This window comes from Dendrobates tinctorius, unplaced genomic scaffold (assembly GCF_039654945.1).
Source record: "Dendrobates tinctorius isolate UK_male_01 unplaced genomic scaffold, ASM3965494v1 ptg000192l, whole genome shotgun sequence".
NCBI classification, from domain to species: domain Eukaryota; kingdom Metazoa; phylum Chordata; class Amphibia; order Anura; family Dendrobatidae; genus Dendrobates; species Dendrobates tinctorius.
The window spans coordinates 1,932,209-1,959,256 of NW_027361859.1; the positions used below are offsets into that span (position 1 = coordinate 1,932,209).

The following is a 27,048-nucleotide window of genomic DNA, read 5'->3' on the forward strand; positions in this document are numbered from 1 at the left end:
AAGTGACATAGGGAATTATAATCTTGTCAGATGTCCGTTAAATAATGGAGAGCCAGAATCTTACCTGGTGCAAGCGCAGCTGGCAGCTCTCCTCACTGGGTTCACACTGTAGCATAGTACGTATCTGAAAAAGGTATACAGCTAGTTTTGTTTTAATGTTTAAGTTGTGTTTAGAGTGTGTAATGCATGTTGATAAGGAAGGTAGAGGCAGATGGTTCAAAGTACAACTTTGCCTTTGACTTGAAGCAGTGTCAGATATCCATGGAAGGCAATTGTCAGGTAGCAAAGATAAGGAATGCTTTTAGTGTGTTTGGAAAAAAAAAAAAAAAAAAAAGGTGTTTAGTTGAAAGGGAAAAAAAAAAAAGAGGAAAAAAAATCCCGTTATATGTGTAATGGAAATCCACCACTCTGCCCCCTATTCGGTACTAGCATGGTGATCTCCAAAGGGGGGAGAAGAGAGGAGAATCCGCTATTTTTAAAAATATGCTAATCCATAAGGGTCTCTCTCACTAATCTGGATGTTGAGTTTTCTTTCCCGGAAGGTCCAAGAACCTGGTTGTATGGCGATCACACAGCATGAGATTGTAGAAAGCAAAACCACTCCTCCCTCATAACTCTACAGGGGAGGTGGAGTTGACGGCACTCATTGAGGCGTTTAGGGGGCCTTAAGGTAAGCAAGATACTACATATACAAGTCATTGTTTTCAGGTGAACCCACAACTACGTCCCCATATGGGGAGGAAAGGTCTTTTCTTACACCAACAGGCCCTGAAAGAGGTTGCCATAGTGAAGGTGAGGGTACATATGAAAAAGAACCCATGGAGCACGAAGCAAGCAAAGTGGCTGGGAATCAGCCAGAAGACCAAAGTACTGGGAGACCCCTGAGGCGCCTCCACTGGTCATGGTGACCATTAAAAATAACCAGTTAGACTTAAGTATCTTACAGGCTCTGACTCGGTCACCAACCGGGGAAGAGACTGAATTCTGGTCGGAAGCTGGAGCTCAGAACCGTGGATGGCGGAACAGCGGGTATGTTTGCCAAAATCCTTGCACCATGTGATGGCTCATGACTCAACGGATGTGAGTGAAGACAAAACTATGTGCTCTGAAGAAAGATGTTGGGTCCACCTGCTTAGCTTTACATTAACATAGATTAGATGCGCACAACACAGATAGACTAGAAAGAAGCCATAAACACACACGTGCGCCTGGGCCCTCCTGTCCGTTTCAATGACTGCAGATTGACTTCATACAGGCTGCCCAAGGTAAGATGCATGAAGTATGTGCTCGTGTGTGTTGATCTCTTTTCAGGGGACTGGAAGCCTTCCTGATGTCAGAAACTACCACAACTGAGGTACTCTTTTGTCTACACAGATGTTGTAACTATTTGACAACCCCTGCAGCAGGTCCGGAGTCCAAAAGGGACTCCCATCTGTGTATAAATAAGTTTTTGATTCTATTCTAGTTAATCCAGACATTGGTTGCTGACCAAAAGACACGAAGACCACTGGAGCCACTACTGGTTGATGGTCCCCGCTAAGCCACGTCCGTAGAGCTTAAAGGAAGACTGGTCCATACAAGCTACTATGAGGTCCTGGAGCGGAAGAATGAGGGTCCTGCCCCTGATAATGCTGGCAGCTTTACTGCAAGAAGGACAAATGGACGAGACACCTCAAAATAACACATCAGTAACCTTGTGGTTTGACACCAAGGCAGCAACAGCTACATTTAGGGTGGACTTGTGTCAGATAGTGAAGTGTCAATGGAATCTTAAATTTGGGAAGAAGAGTAGCAACCCCAATTATAAATATCTAACAGGAACTGAAGGGGCGGTGGTATATATCTGTGTAACTAGACCTGGAAATGAGAACTGTAATTCTTGGTCAGATGCAGCTTGGAACACGGGATCTTCATGGGGGTATAAGCCAGAGGAAGCCATGACTCGTGTTAGTTCATCAGGAAACCCTCTCCTCAAAAGGATGAATATTGCTGTACCCATTCCAAAATGGGGTTGTGATCCAGAGGTTTTGGACTGGAGATTCTCTTGCAATCCTCTCCTCATAACCCTGGATGAACCCTCTCTTGGAGATGAAGGTCTCTATGTACTGGGACTGTATATCCCAGGTAGACAGGTTCAACAGGGAACATTTTGGTTAAAAGCTGTTCCTGCACAGGACAAGGAACAAGGGGAGGACAAACCCCAAAGGTCAGGAGAAATGTTGGATGTTGATGGAATTGGGGAATTAGGCTATGAGGAGAAGTTAGCCGTAGAAACGGGCTACACAGAGAGGAATGAGTGGTTGCTATGGATGAAGTATACTACAGAGCAAAATAACAAAACTGATTGTATTGCATGTGCAACCGCTAGGCCCCATTTAGGGGACCATTCCCCTCAGATATTCAGAACAGTAGATTTACAGTGTACAGTCATGGCCAAAAGTTTAGAGAATGACACAAATATTAATTTTTACAAAGTCTACTGCTTCATTTTATCTAATGGCAATTTGCATATACTCCAGAATGTTATAAAGAGTGATCAGCTTAACAGCAATTACTTGCAAAGTCAATATTTGCCTAGAAATTTAACTCTATCCCCCAAAACACATTTCAACATCATTGCAGCCCTGCCTTAACCGCTTCCCAACCGCCCACAGTAGATAAACGTTGGCGCTTGCTGGGCTTTGTGCAGCGCCGACGTTTATCTACTGTCAGCGGTTTTGTGCCCCCCGGGACGCCCACATACCTTACAACGCGGGGATCCTGGTGCACAATGCATGCTGGGACCCCCGACGTCATCGAGACCTGATTGGTTCAGGTCCTGATGACGTCAGCGTCACAGCAGCCAATGGGAGCGATCACTGGGAAAGCTGCTTGTTTCCCGGCGATCTCCCTCATTGTAACGCGGCTTCTCCCTCTGATCTCACTGACAGATGATCCGAGGTGAAGCAGCGTTACTGTGTGACTAGATCGCTGCCTGGCACAGCTGATCGCTGCCTGGCACAGCTGTGCCAGGCAGCGATCTTGTCACACAGTAACGCTGCTTCACCTCTGATCATCTGTCATTGTGAGATCAGAGGAGAAGTCACGTTACAGTGTGCCAGGCAGCGATCTTGTCACATAGTAACGCTGCTTCTCCTCTGATCATCTGTCAATGTGAGATCAGAGGAGAAGTGGCGTTACTATGAGTCAGATCGCAGAACAGCGATCTTGTCACAAAAATAAAAAAAGTAAAGAAAAAAAAAGAAAAAAGCAGGTACACAGGTTAGGGCTAGGGCTAGGGCAAGGGCTAGGGTTAGGGCTAGGGTTAGGGTTAGGGCTAGGGTTAGGGTTAGGGTTAGGGTTAGAGCTAGGGTTAGGGCTAGGGTTAGGGCTAGGGCTGGGATTAAGGTTATGGGTGTGTTGGTGTTAGGTTTGTGGTTAGGGTTATGGTTAGGGCTGAGATTAGGGTTAGGGGTGTGTTGGGGTTAGGGTTGGAATTAGAATTGGGGGTTTCCACTGTTTAGGTACATCAGGGGCTCTGTAAATGCAATATGACGCCCGCAGACCATTCCATCAAAGTCTGCATTTCAGAACGTCACTACTTCCCTTCCGAGCCCCACCGTGAGCCCAAACAGTAGTTTTCTCCCACATATGGGGTACCAGCGTACTCAGGACAAATTGGACAACAACTCTTAGGGTCCAATTTCTCCTGTTACCCTTGTGAAAACAAAAATTGGGGGCTAAAAGATAATTTTTGTGGAAAAAAAATGATTTTTTTATTTTCACGCCTCTACATTATAAACTTTACTGAAACACTTGGGGGTTCAAAGTGCTCACCACACATCTAGATAAGTTCCTTGGGGGGTCTAGTTTCCAAAATGGGGTCACTTGTGGGGGATTTCCACTGTTTAGGTACATCAGGGGCTCTCCAAATGCGACATGGCATCCGATCTCAATTCCTGCCAATTCTGCATTGAAAAAGTCAAACGGCGCTCCTTCCATTCTGAGCTCTGCCGTGTGCTCAAACAGTGGTTTAGCCCAACATACGGGGTATCTGCGTATTCGGGAGAAATTGCACAAAAAATTTTGTGGTTCATTTTCTCTTTTTACACTTGTGAAAATAAAAAAAAATGGTTTTGAAGTTAAATGTTTGTGAAAAAAAGTTAAATGTTTATTTTTTCCTTCCATATTCCATTCATTCATGTGAAGCACCTGAAGGGTTAATAAACTTCTTGAATGTGGTTTTGAGTACATTGAGAGATGCAGTTTTTAGAATGGTGTCACTTTTGGGTATTTTTTGTTATTTTGACCCCCCAAACTCACTTCAAATGTGAGGTGGTCCCTAAAAAAAATGGTGTTGCAAATTTTGTTGTAAAAATGAGAAATCGCTGGTCAACTTTTAACCCTTATAACTTCCTAAAAAAAAAAAATTATGTTTCCAAAATTGTGCAGATGTAAAGTAGACATGTGGGAAATGTTATTTATTAACTATTTTGTGTGATATCACTCTCTGATTTAAGGGCATAAAAATTAAAAGTTTGAAAATTGCAAAATTTTCTAAATTTTCGCCAAATTTTGATTTTTTTAACAAATAAGTGCAGCTCATATCTAAAAATTTTTACCACCATCATGAAGTACAATATGTCATGATAAAACAATGTCAGAATCAGTAGGATCCGTTGAAGCGACACTGGTCAGAATTGAAAAAATTGGCCCGGTCACGAAGGCAAAAACAGGCTCGGGTGTGAAGGGGTTAAAAGGACCAGCTAACATCGTTTCAGTGATTGCTCCATTAACACAGGTGTGGGTGTTGATGAGGACAGGGCTGGAGATCAGTCTGTCATGATTAATTAAGAATGAAACTACTGGACACTTTAAAAGGAGGCTGGTGCTTGGCATCATTGTTTCTCTTCTGTTAACCATGGTTATCTCTAAAGAAACATGTGCAGTCATCATTGCACTGCACAAAAATGGCCTAACAGGGAAGAGTATCACAGCTAGAAAGATTGCACCTCAGTCAACAATCTATCGCATCATCAAGAACTTCAAGGAGAGAGGTTCCCTTGTTGACAAAAAGGCTCCAGGGCGCCCAAGAAAGACCAGCAAGCACCAGGACCGTCTCTTAAAAGTGTTTCAACTGCGGGATCAGGCTACCAGCAGTGCAGAGCTTGCTCAGGAATGGCAGCAGGCAGGTGTGAGTGCATCTGCACGCACTGTGAGGCGGAGACTCTTGGAGCAAGGCCTGGTCTCAAGGAGGGCAGCAAAGAAGCCACTTCTCTCCAGAAAAAACATCATGGACAGACTGATATTCTGCAAGAGGTACAGGGAGTGGACTGCTGAGGACTGGGGTAAAGTCATTTTCTCTGATGAATCCCCTTTTCGATTGTTTGGGACATCTGGAAAACGGCTTATTCGGAGAAGACCAGGTGAGCGCTACCACCAGTCTTGTCTTATGCCAACTGTCAAGCATCCTGAAACCATTCATTTGTGGGGTGGCTTCTCAGCCAAGGGAATGGGCTCTCTCTGTCTTGCCTAAAAACACAGCCATGAATAAAGAATGGTACCAGAATGTCCTCCAAGAGCAACTTCTCCCAACCGTCCAAGAGCAGTTTGGCGATCAACAATGCCTTTTTCAACAAGATGGAGCACCTTGCCATAAAGCAAAGGTGATAACTAAATGGCTCAGGGAACAAAACATAGAGATTTTGGGACCATGGCCTGGAAACTCCCCAGATCTTAATCCCATTGAGAACTTGTGGTCAATCATCAAGAGACGGGTGGACAAACAAAAACCTTCAAATTCAGACAAAATAAAAGCATTGATTTTGCAAGAATGGACTGCTATCAGTCAGGATTTGATCCAGAAGTTGATTGAGAGCATGCCAGGGAGAATTGCTGAGGTCCTGAAGAAGAAGGGTTAACACTGCAAATATTGACTTGCTGCATTAACTCATTCTAGCTGTCAATATAACCTTTTGTTACTCATAATTTGATTGCAATTATATTTCTGTATGTGATAAAAACATCTGACAAACACACATAAAAACCAGAGGGCAGCAGATCATGTGAAAATATAATATTTGTGTCATTCTCAAAACTTTTGGCCATGACTGTATTCTAGCTTTGTATAACGCCACATATGACCCTAGTGATAATGTTTTGTGTCAATCTCTATCAGTCCGGTATCCAATAGCAAAAATTGATCAAGTGCCACCTAGAGTTTATGCATATCCAGGTGACTACACTTGTTTCCTGAGGACAGGACCAGGGAGTTGGGTAGGAAATCTAACTTCAGAGTTTTGTCACATCACCATCCCCATAAATACAGATACAGGAGGTTTTAAAGCCAGTTGGTTTCAAAACCAAACTATAGCAAGGAGTGACATATGGTGGTTATGTGGAGAAATGAAATTAAGGCCTAGGTTGCCACCAAGTTGGGTTGGCAGCTGTGCTCTAGTTCAGGTGCTCATGCCATTTAAAATAATTTCATCAGAAGAGATTAAAGGAGGTGGAATGAATGTTGAAACCCTGCACAGAAATAGAAGATCAGTACCTGCTGGGTCCTTTGATCCTAGAGTTTTTATATAGACAATATAGGAGTACCCAGAGGGGTACCTGATGAGTACAAGGCCAGAAACCAGATAGCAGCAGGTTTTGAATCAATTTTCTTCTGGTGGGTGACAGTTAATAAAAATGTGGATTGGATAAATTATATTTATTATAATCAGCAGAGGTTTATAAATTATACAAGGGATGCAGTAAAAGGGATAGCTGAACAATTAGGCCCAACTTCTTTAATGACGCACCAGAATAGAAAGGCTTTAGATATGTTGCTAGCGGAAAAGGGGGGCATATGTAAAATGTTTAGAACGTTTTGTTGTACGTTTATCCCCAACAATACTTCGCCAGATGGCAGTATCACAAAGGCGTTGGAGGGTCTTACATCCCTGTCCGAAGAACTGGCGGAAAATTCGGGTATCAACAATCCGTTCATGGACTGGTTGGAATCCTGGTTCGGTAGATGGAGTCATCTTGTGTCCAGCCTTCTCATCTCTCTCGCAGTAGTAGCAGCAGTACTTGTGACCTGTGGATGCTGCTGCATACCGTGTATCAGAGGACTACTTCAAAGATTGATTGATGCGTCTATTACAAAAACTATGTACATTACATTGTAACCCAGTAGTGATGAATATGAGCAAATGGTATGAGGTTGAGAATTAGATATGATCTCCCTTTCCATATGGGGAATTCGGCAGAAGAAGGGTTAGGAAATCCGACACTGGCATTAGGCCTTTGAATGTACCTATATGTGAATGGTAGAGTCATATCTGTTCTCAAAAGGGGGGATTGATGGGGAAACCATGATTCTATGTGGTCCCTTCATACACTCTAGGGTCTCATACCCTCATACTCATACTCCATATTTCCATATTCCTATAATATTAGCTGACTGCAGAAATCAACTCTCACCCTAATCTTGTTATTCTGTGCTCTCACCTCTATGACACTTATGATTCATGTAGCTTAAAGATATATCAGTAATTCCACGTAGCACTAATGGGTACAGTCTTAGAACTACAGATAAAGGGGCTATGAACACTTAGTAAGACAGGTTAATGAGGGTAATATTAGAGTATTGTATAACAACCAACCTGTATTAACCTTTTTCTGGAAATTCCCGAATGTATCTAATAATAAACGGCCGAATACAATCTGATTGGTTAACGAATATGAATATGATTGGTTGAAACCATTTATGCTTACTGTTGAATAATCAATTGTCCAATGAAATACGATGATGTAATGTAACCGCCTACTCAAATGAATATATAAGCTACCTAATTAAATTAGGAGTTGGTGACATCCTACAGATACATAACCTGTCTCTGTGTATTTGTCCACCACTACTCGAGTAGGCCTCAAACCAATAATCTGGCAACCCTCCAGCATATCGATCTCCCATTGAGAGATAAAGATCAAATCACAGACTCTTCAAGAGCTATACAGGGGGAGTTAGGGGTTAAATAAGTATTTAGGGAATGCATAGCAAACACTTAGTAGGATCATATTTTTAACTGGTATAACGCAAAAATGGTGAGATTTCCTTTTAAGATAAAAGGCAACAGTTAATACCAACATGGACAGATGAGCTGTGGAATGATGCAAAGGAAGCCCACACTCTGGAATACCCAGAAGCAAATAATAACTTAAAAGGGATGTCCTTTTTCAGTAAAGTGGTTCCCAAAGTATTTTATAAGAACATAAAATAAAAAACTCATCAAGTAATCACTTTCACTGGGACCAGCTCTGGCCTCCTGCTGCTGTAATCCCGGTGGTGTGACATCACGTCAAAAGTGCACGTCACTATCTTGCATTTTTGTATTCAGTTTATGAATCGAGGATGATTTAGTTTGTAAAGCAATAGTTTAAATAATAATAATAATAAATTTTATTTCTATAGCGCCGACATATTCCGCAGCACTTTACATTTCAGAGGGGATTTGTACAGACGATAGACATTACAGCATAACAATAATCACATAGATCATAACAGATACCAAGAGGAATGAGGGCCCTGCTCGCAAGCTTACAGTCTATGAGGAAAGAGGTAGACACGAAAGGTGGGTGGTAACAGTTGCCCTGATTGTATGGACCAGCCATAATGTTAAAGTGTGTAACAGTACAGACACAGAGGGCTAATGGATGCATAAAGCATGTGGGAACATGATGCGGGGAATCTGGTTATGGTAAAACTTTTGGCTGTGCCACACAGGGATAGATTAGGTTAATGTGTTGAGGCGATAGGCCAGTCTGAATAAATGCGTTTTCAAGGCACACTTAAAATTGTGGGGATTGGGGACTAATCGTATTGACCTGGGAAGTGCATTCCGAAGAATTGGCGCAGCACGTGTAAAGTCTTGGAAATGGGAGTGGGAGATACTGACTATTGAGGATGCTAACCTCAGGTCATGAGCAGAACGGAGGGCGCGGGTAGAGTGGTATACTGAAACAAGGGAGGAGATGTAGGGTGGTGCTGAGCCATGGAGGGCTTTGTGGGTGAGGGTAATAAGTTTATACTGAATTCTGGAGTGGATGGATAGCCAGTGTAATGACTGGCACAAGGTAGAGGCATCGGTGTAACGATTGGTGAGGAATATGATCCTGGCTGCAGCATTCAAGACAGATTGGAGAGGGGAGAGTTTGGTAAGAGGGAGACCGATTAGAAGAGATTTACAATAGTCGAGAAGAGAATGAATAAGAGAAATAGTAAGAGTTTTTGCAGAGTCAAAAGAAAGAAAAGGTCCAATTCTAGAAATGTTTTTGAGGTGCAGATGACAAGAGCGAGCCAGTGATCGAATGTGGGGGGCAAAGGAAAGCTCGGAATCAAGTATGACCCCAAGACAGCGGGCCTGTTGCTGGGGAGTAATAGTGGAACCACACACAGAAATGGCAATGTCGGGTATAGGTACATTAGTAGAGGGAGGAAACACCAGGAGTTGTCTGACAGGCACAGTTTCAGATATAGTGAGGACATGATGTTAGACACAGCGTTTAGACAATCGCCAGTGTTTTCTAGAAAGGCTGGCGTGATGTCAGGAGAAGCGTATAATCGGGTGTCATCAGCATGGAGATGGTACTGGAATCCAAATCTACTGATTGTTTGACCAATAGGGGCAGTGTACAAGGAGAAGAGGAGGGGGCCTAGAACCGATCCTTGAGGAACCCCAACAGTAAGGGGAAGGTGAGAGGAGGAGGAACCGGCAAAAGATACAGTAAAGGAGCGGTCAGAGAGATAGGAGAACCAGGAGAGAACGGTGTCCTTGAGGCCAATGGAACGGAGCATAGTGAGGAGGAGCTGATGATTCACAGTGTCGAATGCTGCAGAGAGATCCAAGAGAATTAGCATGGAGTAATGACCATTTGATTTAGCTGTTAGTAGATCATTAGAGACTTTAGTGAGGGCAGTTTCAGTAGAGTGTAAAGAGCGGAAAGCGGATTGAAGAGGGTCGAGAAGAGAGTTATCAAAGAGATAGCGGAAAAGACGGGAGTGGACCAGGCGTTCCAGGAGTTTAGAGATGAAGGGAAGATTACAGACAGGTCTATAGTTAGCGGCACAGTTTTGGTCAAGGGATGGTTTTTTAAGTAGTGGATGTATGATGGCATGCTTAAATGAGGGAAATATACCAGAAGAGAGAGAGGTTAAATATTTTAGTAAGGTGAGGGGTGACAGCAGGGGAAAGGGACTGGAGATGTGACAGAAATGGGTCACTGGTGCAAGTGGTTGGGCGAGAAGATGCAAGGAGCCTGCTTACTTCTTCTGTGACTGGTTAAAAATCAGAGAGTGAGCTAGATGCAGAGGGGGAGGGAGGACAGTGCATGGTATGAGGTGATTGGGAGATAATTTCCTGTCGAATCTGGTCAATTTTTTCTTTGAAGTAATTGGCCAGATCGTCAGCTCGGAGCTCCGTGGTTGGGGCCTGTACTCTTGGGTTGAGTAGAGAATGAAAAGTGTCAAAGAGACGTTTCGGGTTATTGGATAGTGAGGTGATGAGGGTGTTGAAATAGGCTTGGAGAGGTGAAGGGCAGTGTTCTATGTTCTAAGCATAAACTTAAAATGGATGAAATCTTCGTGTAGATTGGATTTTCTCCAGACGTTCGGCGCACCTGGAGTATCGCTGCAGGAAACGTGTTTGCACCGTGTGCCAGGGTTGTCGCCGTCTGCGTTGTGGTGTTCTATTTATAGGGGGTGCAAATTCATCCAGGGCACTTTGAAGTGTTTCATTGTAATGCTTCAATGCAGAATCAGGACATGAGAGGGAGGAGATAGGGGCCAATGAAGACTGCAAGTTCTTCATAAGTTTCTGAGTGTTAATGGCCTGTATGTGTCTATAAGTATGGACAGTGGGGGTGACCTGAGCAGCCTGGCAGTTCTTGATAGAGAATGAAAGAAGATTGTGGTCAGAGAGCGGGAGAGGGGAGTTTGCAAAATCATCCACTGCACAAAGCCAAGAGAAGACCAAGTCGAGGGAGTTTCCGTCTTCATGCGTTGGAGAATTAGTAAGCTGCGAAAGGCAAAATGAGGAGGTTAGAGATAAAAGGTGAGTAGCAGATGGTGAGAGGGGAAGAGCAATGGGGATGTTGAAATCTCCCAGGATGAGGGTAGGGATGTCACAGGAGAGAAAATGTGGAAGCCAAGTGGCAAAATGATCCAGGAACTGAATGAATTTTGACAATTTGATCCTTTTCCTTTAGACATGCGAATAATAAAAACTACATTTTTAAATAACTTCAACAACGTGAGTGCCGGTTTTTCTTCAGAGTCTGAGTAAAGCCCAATATTTGACCATTTTGAACTCATGATTAATTAGTAATTACATATTTTGAAGCACAAAAATTGCAAAATAATCAATTCTTGAACGCTATACATAAAATTCAAAATAGGCCAGGTCATTTGTCCTGAAACCCAAATGTAATCTACTCATTTTTCTACGATATGGTGAAGAAACACCCAGTTGGAATGCAAAGCACAGATATCACATGCTGCGCTTGTTATATATAAGATTTCTGCATATTTATTCAGGACTTCTTACCAGATTGCAATACTCCAAAGAAAAGGTCATGATAAAAAATATGTAATTTATTGGATTGATTCTCCAAAAGTAATTATTGCAGCAAAATACCAGATATGTGAAGTACTTACAAAGAAAGCATCCATTTGTCCATAATTAAGCTCACTAGGTTAGTTGACGTTTACTCCAGCATTTTTCCTGGATCCTGATCGGAAGTTTGCATCTGTTCGTGACAATATCATGGCCCAAGATGTTGCAGGAATAGGAGCAGGTGTAAGGCCTTTATCCATGAATGTGAATGTCCAAGCTCCGGAACAAACAGGAACACATGTAAGCCTCTGTGTCTGCTGGCTCAAAATGCTATATGGACAGGAGCACATGTCAAATCCTGAACGTAGACCCTCTGGGTGGAGAGATAGAAGAGTACCGCCTCCTTGAGTGTCATGTGGTAATAAATAGCACCTCTTATATCCATTCATGGAAGTTCATATGGTGGTCACATACACTCATGCCAAGTGTAAAAAGAATAACCTAAATGTCATGTCAGCAAATATACCCAGTACAGACTTGAGAATAGAAATTAAATAACCATAATTAATATGCGCCCAAAGAAACATATGAATATCTCTGTAAGGGCACAGTCAAACGGCCGTATAACATGGATGACAATCGCATCACAATGCTTAGGCTGGCAGTCTCCTGACCCGAGTGTGACACCTGCGTAGAAATGCAGGCTGCTGAGCTTGAGTCAGGAGAACCGCCGGCCAGACCACGCATTGCGATGCGATCATCCGTCCATGTTATACAGCCATCTGACTGCGCCCTTGTAGAGATATTAATAATAAGCGTTGTACTGTGAATACAAACATTAAGTAATCTATTTAATCCACTCTTTGGTATCCAAAAATATCCATACCAGAAAAATTGTCACTTTGAGGAACTCATCTTTAACAGAAGCTGGTTCCCGCTATTAGGCAGCCAGGATGCAGGCTATCAAACAGCATGACATCACACAAGTGATGCGACGTCAACAGAGCAGAGAAAAAGTGAAGAAGCTGCTCTGTTGATTTGATGTCACTGGAAGCTGGAGAATAAACAGCAGGAGCTGTGACGCCTCTAAGCCAGAACAGTTTGTCATAGGGCAGAAAAGGCAGGTAGTTAGCTACTATCTGATGCTAATCCCTAAAGGCCCCTTTACATTTAGCGATGCACCAGCAATCCCGACCACGATATGACCCGGTCAGGATCGCTGGTGCATCGCTAAATGGTCGCTAGTGCGCTGCCAAACAGGCAGATCTCACTAGCGACGCAGCAGCAGTTGTTACTTACCTGTCAGACGTGGAGATCATGACGTCCACGCGTCGCTCGTCGGCGCCAGCAGGAAGCCGCCGACGAGAAATGGACCTGCGCGATCAGCGATAGACAGCGGGGGAGCCGGTCGGAGGTAAGTATCACATGTAGTGATATCGCTAGAAATATCGCTGCTGCGTCACAAAATCGGTGATGCTTTAGCGATATTGCTAGCGATATCGCTATGTGTAAAGCCCCCTTTAGTCCTGGAAAATCCTTAATCCCTTAATCGCAGAATAAATGAGAAAGAACTTATAATTAGAATGGAGGTAGAGTTTGGTGTGAAAAGAGTTGACAGAAGTGTACGTTTTTGTCAAGTAAAGTTATAGCAATTGGCAGAAAACAAAATTATGAAAAGTTAATCAACTCTGCAATGGACCATGCAATACATCACTTTGAATGGAAACAAAGAGAAAATAAAACAGGCACTAACAAACAGTAACAACATGTGTACTCTGCTCATCCTGTCATTGAGTCAAATGCATCACAAAAGTTAAATGTTCAATGAAAGCATTTTTATATAGCGTGTAATGATACATGATGTTGTAAAATTTGAATCTTTTTAACACAAAAAAATAAAAACGCTTTCCACCAATGGTATATTAAAGTGGCTTCTGCTGTGTGTGAGCTTTTTGATGGTTATTGAGACTTGATTTCTTGGCAAAACATTTCTCACATTCTGGGCATGAAAAAGCCTTCTCCCCTGTGTGAGTCCTTTGATGTCTAACAAGATATGAATTCTGGCTAAAACATTTTCCACATTCTGGACATAAAAATGGCTTCAACCCTGTATGAATACTTTGATGTGTAATAAGAGATGATTTATAGATAAAACACTTCCCACATACTGAACATGAAAATGTCTTTCCTGTGTGAGTTCTCTGATGTTTAACAAGAATTGAATTGGACGTATAACATTTCCCACATTCTGAACATGAATACGGCTTTGCTCCTGTGTGAATTCGCAAATGTGAAACAAGGCACGATTTTTGGTTGAAACTTTTTCCACATTCTGAACATAAAAATGGCTTTGCACCTGCGTGAATTCTCTGATGTTTAACAAGAATGGACTTAGAACTATAACATTTCCCACATTCTGAACATGAATATGGTTTCGCTCCTGTGTGAATATTTTGATGTTCAAGGAGAGATGATTTAGCGGTAAAAAGTGTCCCACATTCTAAACATGAAAATGGCTTCACCCCTGTGTGAACCCACTGATGTCTAAAAAAATTTGCTTTCTTATTAAAACATTTCCCACATTCTGAACATGAGTATGGCTTTACTCCTGTGTGAATTCCCTGATGACAAAAAAGATCCGATTTCTCTCTAAAACATTTCCCACATTCTTCACAAGAGTATGGCTTCTCCCCTGTGTGACTTTTCTTATGTATAATAAGTTTTGATATCCGGTCAAAACATTTTCCACATTCTGAACATAAAAATGTCTTCATCCCTGTGTGACCATTTTGATTGCTAACACGTCTTCTGCTACGTTTATTTTTCTTGACATTCTGTGATGAATCAAAAGATAGGACCTGTTCAAAAGGATCAGATGATGGCTCTTTCCTGTGGAGGGCTATATTTGTAATTATAGCATGTTCTTGTGTGATACCACAACCATCTGCTTTACGATCTAAAGCTATCCAACGTCCTTGTGAGCTTCCTGTACAGTCATCTAACAAGAATAAAAATGATTTTATTAGTTTTGAATAATGAGACAAAAAATTTATACTGACTGTTTTGTCGTTTATATCTAAAAATTACCATACAAAAGACAAGCAGTGGAACAAAATTTGCTTTTTAACTAAGACAGAGATGCAAAACAGATTCCAATTTAAGTCCTCATTCAGATGCGCGTGAATTACGCATGCATTCTATCAGTGATACTGTACCTCTATTAGGAGTAGCACTGACATGAGACAGATTAAATTTTTTCAAAAGTATTAACCCCTTTACCCCAAGGGTGGTTTGCACATTAATGACCGGGCCAATTTTTACAATTCAGACCACTGTCCATTTAAGTGGTCATAACTCTTGAATGCTTCCATGGATCCTGGTGATCCTGAGAATGTTTTGTCGTGACATATAGTACTTCATGATAGTGGTAAAATTTCTTTGATATGACTTGTGTTTAATTGTGAAGAAAAATGGAAATTTGGTGAAAATTTTAAAAAATTCGCAATTTTCCAACTTTGAATTTTAATGCCCTTAAATTACAGAGATATGTCACACAAAATACTTAATAAGTAACATTTCCCACATGTCTACTTCACATCAGCACAATTTTGGAACTAACTTATTTTTGTTAGGAAGTTACAAAGGTTAAAAGTTGACCAGCGATTTCTCATTTTTACACCATTTTCTTTTACGGACCACCTCACATTTCAAGTCACTATGAGGGGTCTAAATGATAGAAAATACCCAAAAGTGACACCATTCTAAAAACTGCACCCCTCAAGGTGCTCAAAACCACATTCAAGAAGTTTATCAACCCTTCAGGTGCTTCACAGGAATTTTTGGAAAGTTTAAAAAAAATTAACATTTAACTTTTTTCACAAACAATTTACTTCAGATCCAATTTTTTTTTTATTTTCCCAAGGGTAGCAGGAGAAATTGGACCCCAAACGTTGTTGTTCAATTTTGTCCTGAGTACACAAATTCCCCATATGTGCAGGTAAACCACTGTTTGGGCGTATGGCAGAGCTCGGAAGGGAAGGAGCAACATTTGACTTTTTCAACACAAAATTGGCTGGAATTGAGATTGGACTGCATATCGCGTTTGGAGAGCCCTGATGAGCCTAAACAGTGGAAACCCCCCACAAGTGACACCATTTTGGAAACTAGACCCCCAAGGAACTTATCTAAATGTGTGGTGAGCACTTTGAACCCCCAGGTGCTTCACAGAAATTTATAACGTTGAGCCCTGAAAATAATAAAATCACATTTTCATCACAAAAATGTAAATTGTGGCTCCAAATTTAGCATTTTCTTAAAGGGAACCTGTCACCCCCCCAGGCGCTTTTAAGTAAAAGAGCCACCTTGTGCAGCAATAATGCTGCATTCTGTCAAGGTGGCTCTTTTATTTTGCGTCACTTCCACCGCAGAAATAATCGAATTTAAAATTGGTCAAAAAAACCTGAATTTTGACCAGGGGGCAGGTCTTTCCCCCTCTGACAGACGCCTCGCATACATCAATCATTTCTTTCTTCAGTATTTAACACCGCCTCTTTAGCGTTCTTTTGAAATGCTGGCGCCTGCGCTGTACTATATTTTCGTGGGCATGCGCAGTTAGCGCTGCCCGTGCTCCACATCACATCCTGCGGCTCTCATGCCAAAGATTCCCAGCCCCTCAGTGTGAATAAATCATAAGCGACTGCGGGGCGGGATCTCTGGCCGCGTGATAGGAAGGCCAGGATGTGATGTGAGCATGGGCAGCGCTAACTGCGCATGCCCACGAAACTATAGTACAGTGTAAGCGCCAACATTTCAAAAGAACGCTGAGGAGGTGGCGCCAAATACTGAAGAAAGAAATGATTGATGTATGCGAGGCGTCTGTGAGAGTGGGAAAGACCTGCCCCCCGGTGAAAATTCAGGTATTTTTTACCAATTTTAAAAATTATTATTTCTGCGGAGGAATGTACGCAAAATAAAAGAGCCACCTTGACAGAATGCAGCATTAGTGCTGCACAAGGTGGCTCTTTTACTTAAAAACGCCTGGGGGGGGTGACAGGTTCCCTTTAAGGATAACAAGCGAAATTGCACCATACAATTTGTTGTGCAATTTCTCTTGAGTATGCGGAAACCCCATATGTAGGGGAATACTACTTTTGAGGCACAGTGCAAAGCTCAGCGCATTATTGGAGTTCAGATATTGCTGGAATGGTTTGAGGGTGCCATGTCACATTGGCAGAGCCCCTGAGGTGCCAGAACAACAGAAATCCCCTACAGTGGGTACAGAAAGTATTCAGACCCCTTTAAATTTTTCACTCTTTGTTTCATTGCAGCCATTTGGTAAATTCAAAAAAATTCATTTTTTTCTCTCATTAATGTACACTCTGCACCTCATCGCGACTGAAAAAAACCAGAAATGTAGAAATCTTTGCAAATTTATTAAAAAAGAAAAAAAATATCACATGGTCATAAGTATTCAGACCCTTTGCTCAGTATTGAGTAGAAGTACCCTTTTGAGTTAGTACAGCCATGAGTCTTCTTGGGAATGATGCAACAATTTTTTCACACCTGGATTTGGGGATCCTCTGCCATTCTTCCTTGCAGATCCACTTCAGTTCCATCAGGTTGGATGGTGAACGTTGGTGGACAGCCATTTTCAGGTCTCTCCAGAGATGCTCAATTGGGTTTAGGTCAGGGATTTTGCTGGGCTAGTCAAGAATAGTCACAGAATTGTTCCAAAGCCACTCCTTTGTTATTTTAGCTGTGTGCTTAGCATCATTGTCTTGTTGGAAGGTGTACCTTTGGTCAAGTCTGAGGTCCAGAGCACTCTGGAAGGTTTTCATCCAGGATATCTCTGTACTTGGTCTCATTCATATTTCCTTCAATGGCAACCAGTCGTACTGTCCCTGCAGCTGAAACACACCCCCATAGCATGATGCTGCCACCACCATGTTTCACTGTTGGGATTGTATTGGACAGGTGACGAGCAGTGCCTGGTTTTCTCCACACATACCACTTAGAATTATCACCAAAAAGGTCTATCTTCGTCTCATCAGACCAGAGAATCTTATTTCTCATAGTCTGGGAGACCTTCTTGTGTTTTTTAGCAAACTCTATTCTTGCACTGAGGAGAGGCATCCGTTGGGCCATTCTGCATAAAGGCCCATTTGGTGGAGGGCTGCAGTGATAGTTGACTTTGTGGAACTTTCTCCCATATCCCTAATGCATCTGTGGAGCGCAGTCACAGTGATCTTGGGGCTCTTCTTTACCTCTCTTACCAAGACTCTTCTCACGATTGCTCAATTTGGCTAGACGGCCAGTTCAAGGAAGACTTCTGGTGGTCCCAAACTTCTACCATTTAAGGATTATGGAGGCCACTGTGCTCTTAGGAACCTTGAGTACTGCAGAAATTATTTTGTAACGTTGGCCAGATCTGTGCTTTGCGACAATTCTGTCTCTGAGATCCTTGGCCAGTTCCTTTGACCTCATGATTCTCATTTGGTCTGACATGCACTGTGAGCTGTGAGATCTTATATAGATAGGACTTGATTTGGAAAGGCACACACCTATCAGTTTAATTAAACATAGCTGGACTCCAATGAAGGAGTAGAACCATCTCAAGGAGGATCACAAGCAAATGGACAGCATATGACTTAAATATGAGCATCTGAGCAAAAGGGTCTGAATACTTATGACCATGTAATATTTCGGTTTTTCTTTTTTAATAAATTTGAAAAAATTTCTACATTTGTTTTTTTTTTTTCAGTCAAGATGGGTGCAGAGTGTACATTAATGAGAAAAAAAAATGAACTTTTTTGAATTCACCAAATGGCTGCAATGAAATAAAGAATGAAAAATTTAAAGGGGTCTAAATACTTTCCATACCCACTATAAATCCTCCTCAGACCCAGAAGTCCCAGAAACCATTGTACACTACAGTGTATGCGAGGTCTAAGGAGGGTGTGTGTGAACTCATTTTACAAATTACACTCCCCAATGAGTTAATCTAGGGGTGCAGTGATCATATTGACACCACAAGTGCCTCAAAGAATTTTATACCACTGAGCGGTGAAGAAAAAATAAATTACATTTTTACCAGTAAAATGTTGCTTTAGCCCCAAGATTTTAATTTTTCTAAGGGCTAATAGGAATTTTTTTTACAACAAACTGAGGTCCATTTTTTCCTGAGTGCGCCAATACCCTACATGTAATCAGGAAATATTTTTTCAGGCATAGTGCAAGGCTCAGAAGGCAAGGAGCGCCAGATTTTGCTGTTATGATTTACAGGTGCCATGACCCACTGGGAGAGCTCATGAGGTGCCAGAACATAAAACCCCCCATAAGTGACCCCATTTTACTAACTATACCTCTCAATGAAATCATCTAGGGGTGCAGTGATCACATTGACACCATGGGTGCGCTACATAATTTTATACCAAAGAGGCAGCAGGCGGCGGCTGATGGGACTATTACTCCCATCAGCCTACCCCTGCTGCCACTAATAACAGTGACAGCAGGAGCGGCTGATTGAGGTATTCATTAGACGCCGCCTGCGCTATAATTAAATGAAATAAACGGCGTGACTTCCTCTGTATTTTCTATGACCAGCCAGGCAAAACTCGCAGCTGGGGGCTGCAACCCTCAGCTGTCAGCTTCAGCAAGGTTGCTTATCAAGAATAGAGGGGCCCCCATGCTGTTTTTTTAAATTATTTAAATAAATAATTTAAAAACCGGCGTGGGGTCCCCTCCATTTTTGACAACCAGCCTTGCTAAAGGCTCACAGCTGGGGGCTGGTATTCTCAGGCTGGTAAGGGGCCATGTATATTGACCCTCCCCAGCCGCCAAGAAAAGGCACATATATTAGATACGCAAATTCTGGCGCTTTGCCCGGCTTTTCTCACTTGCCCTGTAGCAGTGGAAAGTGAGGTTCATATTTGTGGGGTTGATGACACCTTTGTGGCCTATTTATGGGGCAATGAAAGGGCAATCTAAGGGATTCAATAGGAGGAAAATGACTTTGTAAGGGCTGAAAAGTTGTGAGATATGCTCTTCTGTGACCCTGCTGAACATTAAGGTTTGTTTTTTGTTTTGTTTTTTCTTAGCTATGGCGCCATGCAAATTTTTCAATTCTGACTAGTGTAATTTTATGAGGTGCTATCTCTAAAACGCTTCAATGGATACCACCGACTGAGAATGTTTTCTCGTGACATATTGTACTTCGTGATAGTGGTAAAATTTGCTCGATATAACTTGCATTTATTTATGAAAAAAATCATAAATTAGGTGAAAATTTGGAAAATTTTGTAATTTTCAAACTTTTAATTTTTATACCCTTATATCAGAGAGTTATGTCACACAAAACAGTTAGAAATGTTAAAAGTTGACCATAGATTTCTCATTTTAACAAAAAAAAAATTTACAAAGCCATTTTTTATGGACCACAGCACATTTGAAGTGACTTTGAGGGGCCTATATAACAGAAAACACCCAAAGGTGACACCATTAAAAAAGAAATGCACAACTCAACATACTCAAAACCACATTCAAGAAGTTTATTAATCTTTCACGCGCTTCACAGGAATAAATGGAATGCGGAAGGAAAAAATTAACATTTCACTTTTTTTTCACAAAATTTTAATTTAGACCCAATTTTATTTTATTTTCACAAGGGTAACAGGAGAAAACAGACCCCCAAATTTGTTGTGCAATTTCTCCTGGGCATGCCGATACCACATATATGGGGGAAAACTAATGTTTAGACGAATGGCAGGGCTAGGAAGGGAAGGAGCGCAATTTGACTTTTTGAATGCAAAATTTGCTGAAATCATTAACGGACACCATGTTGCATTTGGAGAGCCCGATGTGCCTAAAGAATGAAAATCATCCACAAGTGACCGCATTTTGTAAACTAGACCCATCAAGGAGCTTGTCTAGATGTATGGTCAGCACACTGAACTCTCAAGTGCTACGTTGAGACATAAAAATTAAAAAAAAAAAAATCACATTTTTCCCCACAAAATTGTTCTTTTTAGCCCCAATTTTTCTATTTTCACAGAGGTAACAGGAGAAAATGAACCCCAAAATTTGTTGTGCAATTTGTCCTGAGTACGCCAATACCCCGTATGTGGTTGAAAACTACTTTTGAGGCACAGTGCAAAGCTCAGAAGGGAAGAACCACCATACTGGAGTTCAGATTTTGCTGGACTGGTTTGATGGTGTCACATTGGCAGAGCCCCTGAGGTGCCAGAACAGTAGAACCTCCATGAAAGACTTGATTTTACAAACTACACCTCACGATGAATTCATCTAGGGGTGCAGTGATAATATTGAAACCACAGGTGTGTTACAGAATTTTATACCATTGGGCAGTGAAGAAAAAATAATTACATATTTAACACAAAAATTGTTTTAGCCCAAGATTTTAAATTTTCACACTGGAAAATGGTAAAAACGGCACTAAAATTTGTCCCACAATTTCTGCTTAATGTGAAAATATTTCATATATGGCTGTACAGTACTGCTTAGCTATACGGCGAGACTTGGGAGGGATGGAGAGCTATTTGTCTCCTTGAGCATAGATTTTCCTAAAGTAGTTTTCAGACTCCATATACAGGGCCCCTAAGTGCTAGAAGGGCAGAATCCCTGCTCAAAATTATACCCCTTGGGGAATTTATTTACATGTGTAGTGATGATTTGGACTCCATAAGTGTTTTCCAGAATCAAGCAGCAGTCGATGTTGCTGAGAGAAAATTGCAAACTGCCGTTGTAGTGTCCAGTACGTTGTAGTGCCCAGCTCATGCTTCTGGAGACAGGCACCTGCAAATTAGGAGGGCTTTCATCGCTACAGAAATGCCAAACATGTGGATGCATTTGGATTTGAAAGCGCAGAATTTGCTGAATTTCTTGGGGGGCGAAGAGCCATAAAGCTTTCCCAGAGCCTTTGTGCTACCAGTAACGTGGAAACCCCCTATATTTCCATTAACAGATGACGGACCTGAGTAAAGGCTTGCTTTTATTTGTGGATTAAGTTGAAGCTTTTGTTAAGAACATTTTAAGCAACATTTTGGATCACATTTATCCGATGCTCTACAATGAGCACTTACATCGGGGTTTATATCTAAATATCCAAGTGATGTGATTCAGATGAAACCCGCAAGGAAGCCAGTCACTATAATGCCACAGCAGAGTTACTCTGGACACTGTCTGGCCTCTGTTCAGCATTGTCCTTATTTTCAGAGGCTCACAAAACTGTGGCGGGCCTGTGTCCTAATAAGACAGACTCTGCCGGATCACAGGCCAGACAGCGTCCACACTAACTCCATCTGCCTTATTATAGGGAATCTTCCGCTGGGGGTTTCACATGAATTACGTATTTCAGAGATTTGCCCAGAAACCCCCACATAAGTGCTCAGCGCAGAGCGCAGGATAAATGTGAGCTGAGCCATACTATGATCTTTGGGAGGCAGAATTAATAAAAAATCAATAGCATGTGAAGAATTGTTTTTATTTATTTTTTAGGCTGTTCTTCGTGCGGTATAAATGATAAGGCGACATTATTCTTTGAGTTGGTGCAATTACAGCGATACCAGATTTATATCGGGTTTTTCTGTTTAGCTGCTGTCACACACTAAAAGACGCTTTTTATTGCAAAAACTAGTTTTTGCATCACCATATTTTGAAAGCTGTAATTTTTCCGTATTTGGGCTGACATAGTCATGTGAGGGCTTGTTTTTTGTGGGACGATGAGACATTTTTATTGGTACTATTTTGGGGCACATGACATTTTCTGATCATTTTCTAGTCTGATTTTTGGAAGGAAAAATGAACAAAAACCAGCAATTCAGGAATTGTTTTATTGGGGAGGGGGTTATGACATTCCGAGTGTGGTAAAATTGATAAGGCACCTTTATTCTTTAGGTCAGGACGATTACTTAGATACCACATTTATATATATTGTTTTTGTGTTTAGGCACTTTTACACAATAAAAACTATTTGCTAGAAAAAATGACTATTTTAGCATCGCTTTTTAATCAAAAAAATTTTGCTTTATTTATTCTAAGAGATATAACTTTACTTTTTCGCTGACGGAGCTTTATGGTGGCTGCTATCAAAGCAACTTGGGCTTCCATAACACCTCAGCAGTACCACAGGCTGATCACCTCCATGCCACGCCGCATTGATGTGGTAATTGATGCAAAAGGAGCCCCGACCGACCAAGTATTGAGTGCATTTACTGAATATACATTTCAGTAGGCCAACATTTTGGATTTTACAATCATTTTTCAAGCTGGTTATAAAGTATCCTAACTTACTAAGAAAATGGGTTTCCATTGGCTGCAAGTCTTAAGCATCAACATTAACAGAAATAAACACTGGAAATAGGTCACTCTGTAATGACTCTATAGAATATATGAGTTCACTTTTTGTATTGAAGAACTGAAATAAATTAACTTATTTATGATATTCTAATTTTGTGATATATGTATATATTCCAATGAGACAAATCTGTGACTTCTCTGCATTAAGTTGTTACTACTCACCTGGGCGGTTATTTGTAGGAATCTCCTCTTTACACTCCTCATCAGCCCTCACATATGTCTCTGTAGTATTAATATTGGTCAGATCTTCACCCTGAAACAAATATTGTAAAAGTCACAGACAGATGGAGAAGTCTCATCTATGATCAGCTCTAATCCTGCCATCTCCACCGTTCTCATTACACAAGTATAAAACATATAATACTGGTGGATAAAACAAGACTGAGCACAAGACCTTCACAGCCATCTACACATCATAGGGGAGATCTCATGACACCTTCTCTCCATCTACCTGATCATCCTGAGGAACATTGGGATCTTCTTGGTTACAGTCCTGTGGAAGAAGAAGACGGGGACATCTCTCTGGTGTTGTCCTCTTACTGGATAGAACTGGAGGAAACACATACAGGGACTGAATTCATTCTCTACATACAGATAATTATAGGCCGTGTGTATTTAGTCCTGTCTATTACCTGGTGATGTGCGGGGCTGGGGAACCTCCATCATGATGTCCTTGTACTGATCTTTATGTCCTTCTACATACTCCCACTCCTCCATGGAGAAATAGACAGCGACATCCTGACACCTTATAGGAACCTGACACATACAATGATACCGTCATCCCCCCGATCCCTTCATAGCGTTACTGTATAATGTCCCAGCATTCCCAGCAGTGTCACCTCTCCAGTCAGCAGCTCAATCATCTTGTAGGTGAGTTCTAGGATCTTCTGGTCATTGATGTCCTCATGTATCAGGGGGTGAGGTGGAGGCCCCGTGATTGGGCTCAGGTGTCTTCCCCATCCCTCAGACACAGGGTCCTGACAGCGCTCACTAGAGGTCTTCTTCACTACGGTGTAATCCTGGTTATGGAGAGACACATTAATAAATCTCACTACAGACATTTCCAGAGTCCTCACCTCTCCAGTTCTGTCCATCTGTTATTCCCATAGATAAGAATGATGTAATGTGACATCATCAGGATCTCTCACCTCTCCAGTAAGCCGGAAGAGGATCTCTAGGGTGAGGTGTAATATCCTCTCCGCCATCTTGTCTCAGTCGCTTTCCATCCTTGGTGGGTCAGTCAGGAGAATTCTCTTATATAAAAGATCTCCACTGAGAGGATCCGATACTGTAGGGACCTGAATGGGAAGAAAGTGAGTAAAAGTAGATCTGATGTAATAATGCAATTACTAGAGCTGGGATGTCAGTATAAAGCAATGATCTGGTAAAACACTTTATACATCTAGGTGTCACACAGAGGAGAGCTATGTCCCGTCAGCTGGGGGTCACAGGAATTATACATAAATTCCAACAGTCACAGATAATTATTGCATGTGAGCACAAAGGGGCATTAATACTATGTATGGGCACATAGGAGTTATTACAGTTTGCAGGTGTAAGAGGGCACCATTATCGTGTGGAGCCACAGAGGGGGCACCATAGATGGTTATAGCAATATGGGGAAAAATGATCGGGGTGCCGGAATAGTGAGGAGCCAAAGATGCTGCATTCTGCAGAGGAGAAACATGGACGGAAGACGTCATCATAGCGGTCTGGGCCGACGGGAGAAGGGAAAATGAAGAACTGCGATTAGAAAGAACATCTATTGATATTGGTGTATCGGGTGCTGATCAGTAACAGTGACGTGTTATGTGTACAGAGGTGGAACTGTGGTAACTTAGAACTGCTATTTCATGGTGTATTATTATACAAAGAACATATCTATGTCATGGATTTCAAATTTTTTATATCCACATAGAGAATAACGGGGCTCCAGAACCTACCTCCACCTGCAGAGCCGCACTCCACATATATGGCTGCTCTGTGCGCACAGGACCTGGGATGAGGTCACAGGAGGGGAGGAGTCAGGGGTCACATGATCAGGGGCCTCAGTGTATGCAGGACTCTGCTGTGCTGGTTGTCATGGTGCTGGATGAGGGGAAGTTTCTGTGTGGGGTCAGGAGGGGTTTACAGGGGGGATGTAGCAGAGCCGTATGTGTGCGAGGTGTACGGAGCGGAGCCGTGTGTGTACGAGGTGTACGAGGTGTACGGAGCGGAGCCGTGTGTGTACGAGGTGTACGGAGCGGAGCCGTGTGTGTACGAGGTGTACGGAGCGGAGCCGAGTGTGTACGAGGTGTACGGAGCGGAGCCGCGTGTGTACGAGGTGTACGGAGCGGAGCCGCGTGTGTACGAGGTGTACGGAGCGGAGCCGTGTGTGTACGAGGTGTACGGAGCGGAGCCGTGTGTGTACGAGGTGTACGGAGCGGAGCCGTGTGTGTACGGAGCGGAGCCACGTGTGTACGAGGTGTACGGAGCAGAGCCGTGTGTGTACGAGGTGTACCGAGCAGAGCCGCATGTACGAGGTGTACGGAGCAGAGCCGTGTGTGTACGAGGTGTACGGAGCGGAGCCGTGTGTGTACGAGGTGTACGGAGCGGAGCCGTGTGTGTACGAGGTGTACGGAGCAGAGCCGTGAGTGTACGAGGTGTACGGAGCGGAGCCGTGTGTGTACGAGGTGTACGGAGCAGAGCCGCTTGTGTACGAGGTGTACAGAGCAGAGCCGTGTGTGTACGAGGTGTAAGGAGCGGAGCCGTGTGTGTACGAGGTGTACGGAGCGGAGCCGTGTGTGTACGAGGTGTACGGAGCAGAGCCGTGTGTGTACGAGGTGTACGGAGCGGAGCCGTGTGTGTACGAGGTGTACGGAGCGGAGCCGTGTGTGTACGAGGTGTACGGAGCAGAGCCGTGAGTGTACGAGGTGTACGGAGCGGAGCCGTGTGTGTACGAGGTGTACGGAGCAGAGCCGCTTGTGTACGAGGTGTACAGAGCAGAGCCGTGTGTGTACGAGGTGTAAGGAGCGGAGCCGTGTGTGTACGAGGTGTACGGAGCGGAGCCGTGTGTGTACGAGGTGTACGGAGCGGAGCCGTGTGTGTACGAGGTGTACGGAGCGGAGCCGTGTGTGTACGAGGTGTACGGAGCGGAGCCGTGTGTGTACGAGGTGTACGGAGCGGAGCCGTGTGTGTACGAGGTGTACAGAGCAGAGCCGTGTGTGTACGGAGCGGAGCAGTGTGTGTACGAGGTGTACAGAACGGAGCCGCGTGTGTATGAGGTGTATGGAGCAGAGCCGTGTGTGTACGAGGTGTACAGAGCAGAGCCGTGTGTGTACGGAGCGGAGCCGTGTGTGTACGAGGTGTACGGAGCAGAGCCGTGTGTGTACGAGGTGTACCGAGCAGAGCCGCATGTACGAGGTGTACGGAGCAGAGCCGTGTGTGTACGAGGTGTACGGAGCGGAGCCGTGTGTGTACGAGGTGTACGGAGCGGAGCCGTGTGTGTACGAGGTGTACGGAGCAGAGCCGTGAGTGTACGAGGTGTACGGAGCGGAGCCGTGTGTGTACGAGGTGTACGGAGCAGAGCCGCTTGTGTACGAGGTGTACAGAGCAGAGCCGTGTGTGTACGAGGTGTAAGGAGCGGAGCCGTGTGTGTACGAGGTGTACGGAGCGGAGCCGTGTGTGTACGAGGTGTACGGAGCGGAGCCGTGTGTGTACGAGGTGTACGGAGCGGAGCCGTGTGTGTACGAGGAGTACGGAGCGGAGCCGTGTGTGTACGAGGTGTACGGAGCGGAGCCGTGTGTGTACGAGGTGTACAGAGCAGAGCCGTGTGTGTACGGAGCGGAGCAGTGTGTGTACGAGGTGTACAGAACGGAGCCGCGTGTGTATGAGGTGTATGGAGCAGAGCCGTGTGTGTACGAGGTGTACAGAACAGAGCCGTGTGTGTACGGAGCGGAGCAGTGTGTGTACGAGGTGTGCGGAGTGGAACCGTGTGTGTACAAGGTGTACGGAGCAGAGCCGTGTGTACGGAGCAGAGCCGTGTGTACGGAGCAGAGCCGCGTGTGTATGAGGTGTATGGAGCGGAGCAGTGTGTGTACGAGGTGTACGGAGTGGA

At 43.3% G+C, this 27,048-nt stretch overlaps 1 protein-coding gene across 1 annotated transcript in view; it reads right to left on the reverse strand.

Moving 5' to 3' along the window:
- Positions 1 to 13,392: 13,392 nt before the first annotated feature.
- The window catches only part of LOC141055890 (uncharacterized), a 73,672-nt gene continuing 60,016 nt past the window's right edge, over positions 13,393 to 27,048 (reverse strand). The window contains exon 8 of the mRNA XM_073552598.1: positions 13,393 to 14,345. Within this exon, the coding sequence (XP_073408699.1) occupies positions 13,502 to 14,345 (844 nt within the window). The 3' untranslated portion in view covers positions 13,393 to 13,501. The remainder of the gene's footprint in view (positions 14,346 to 27,048) is intronic.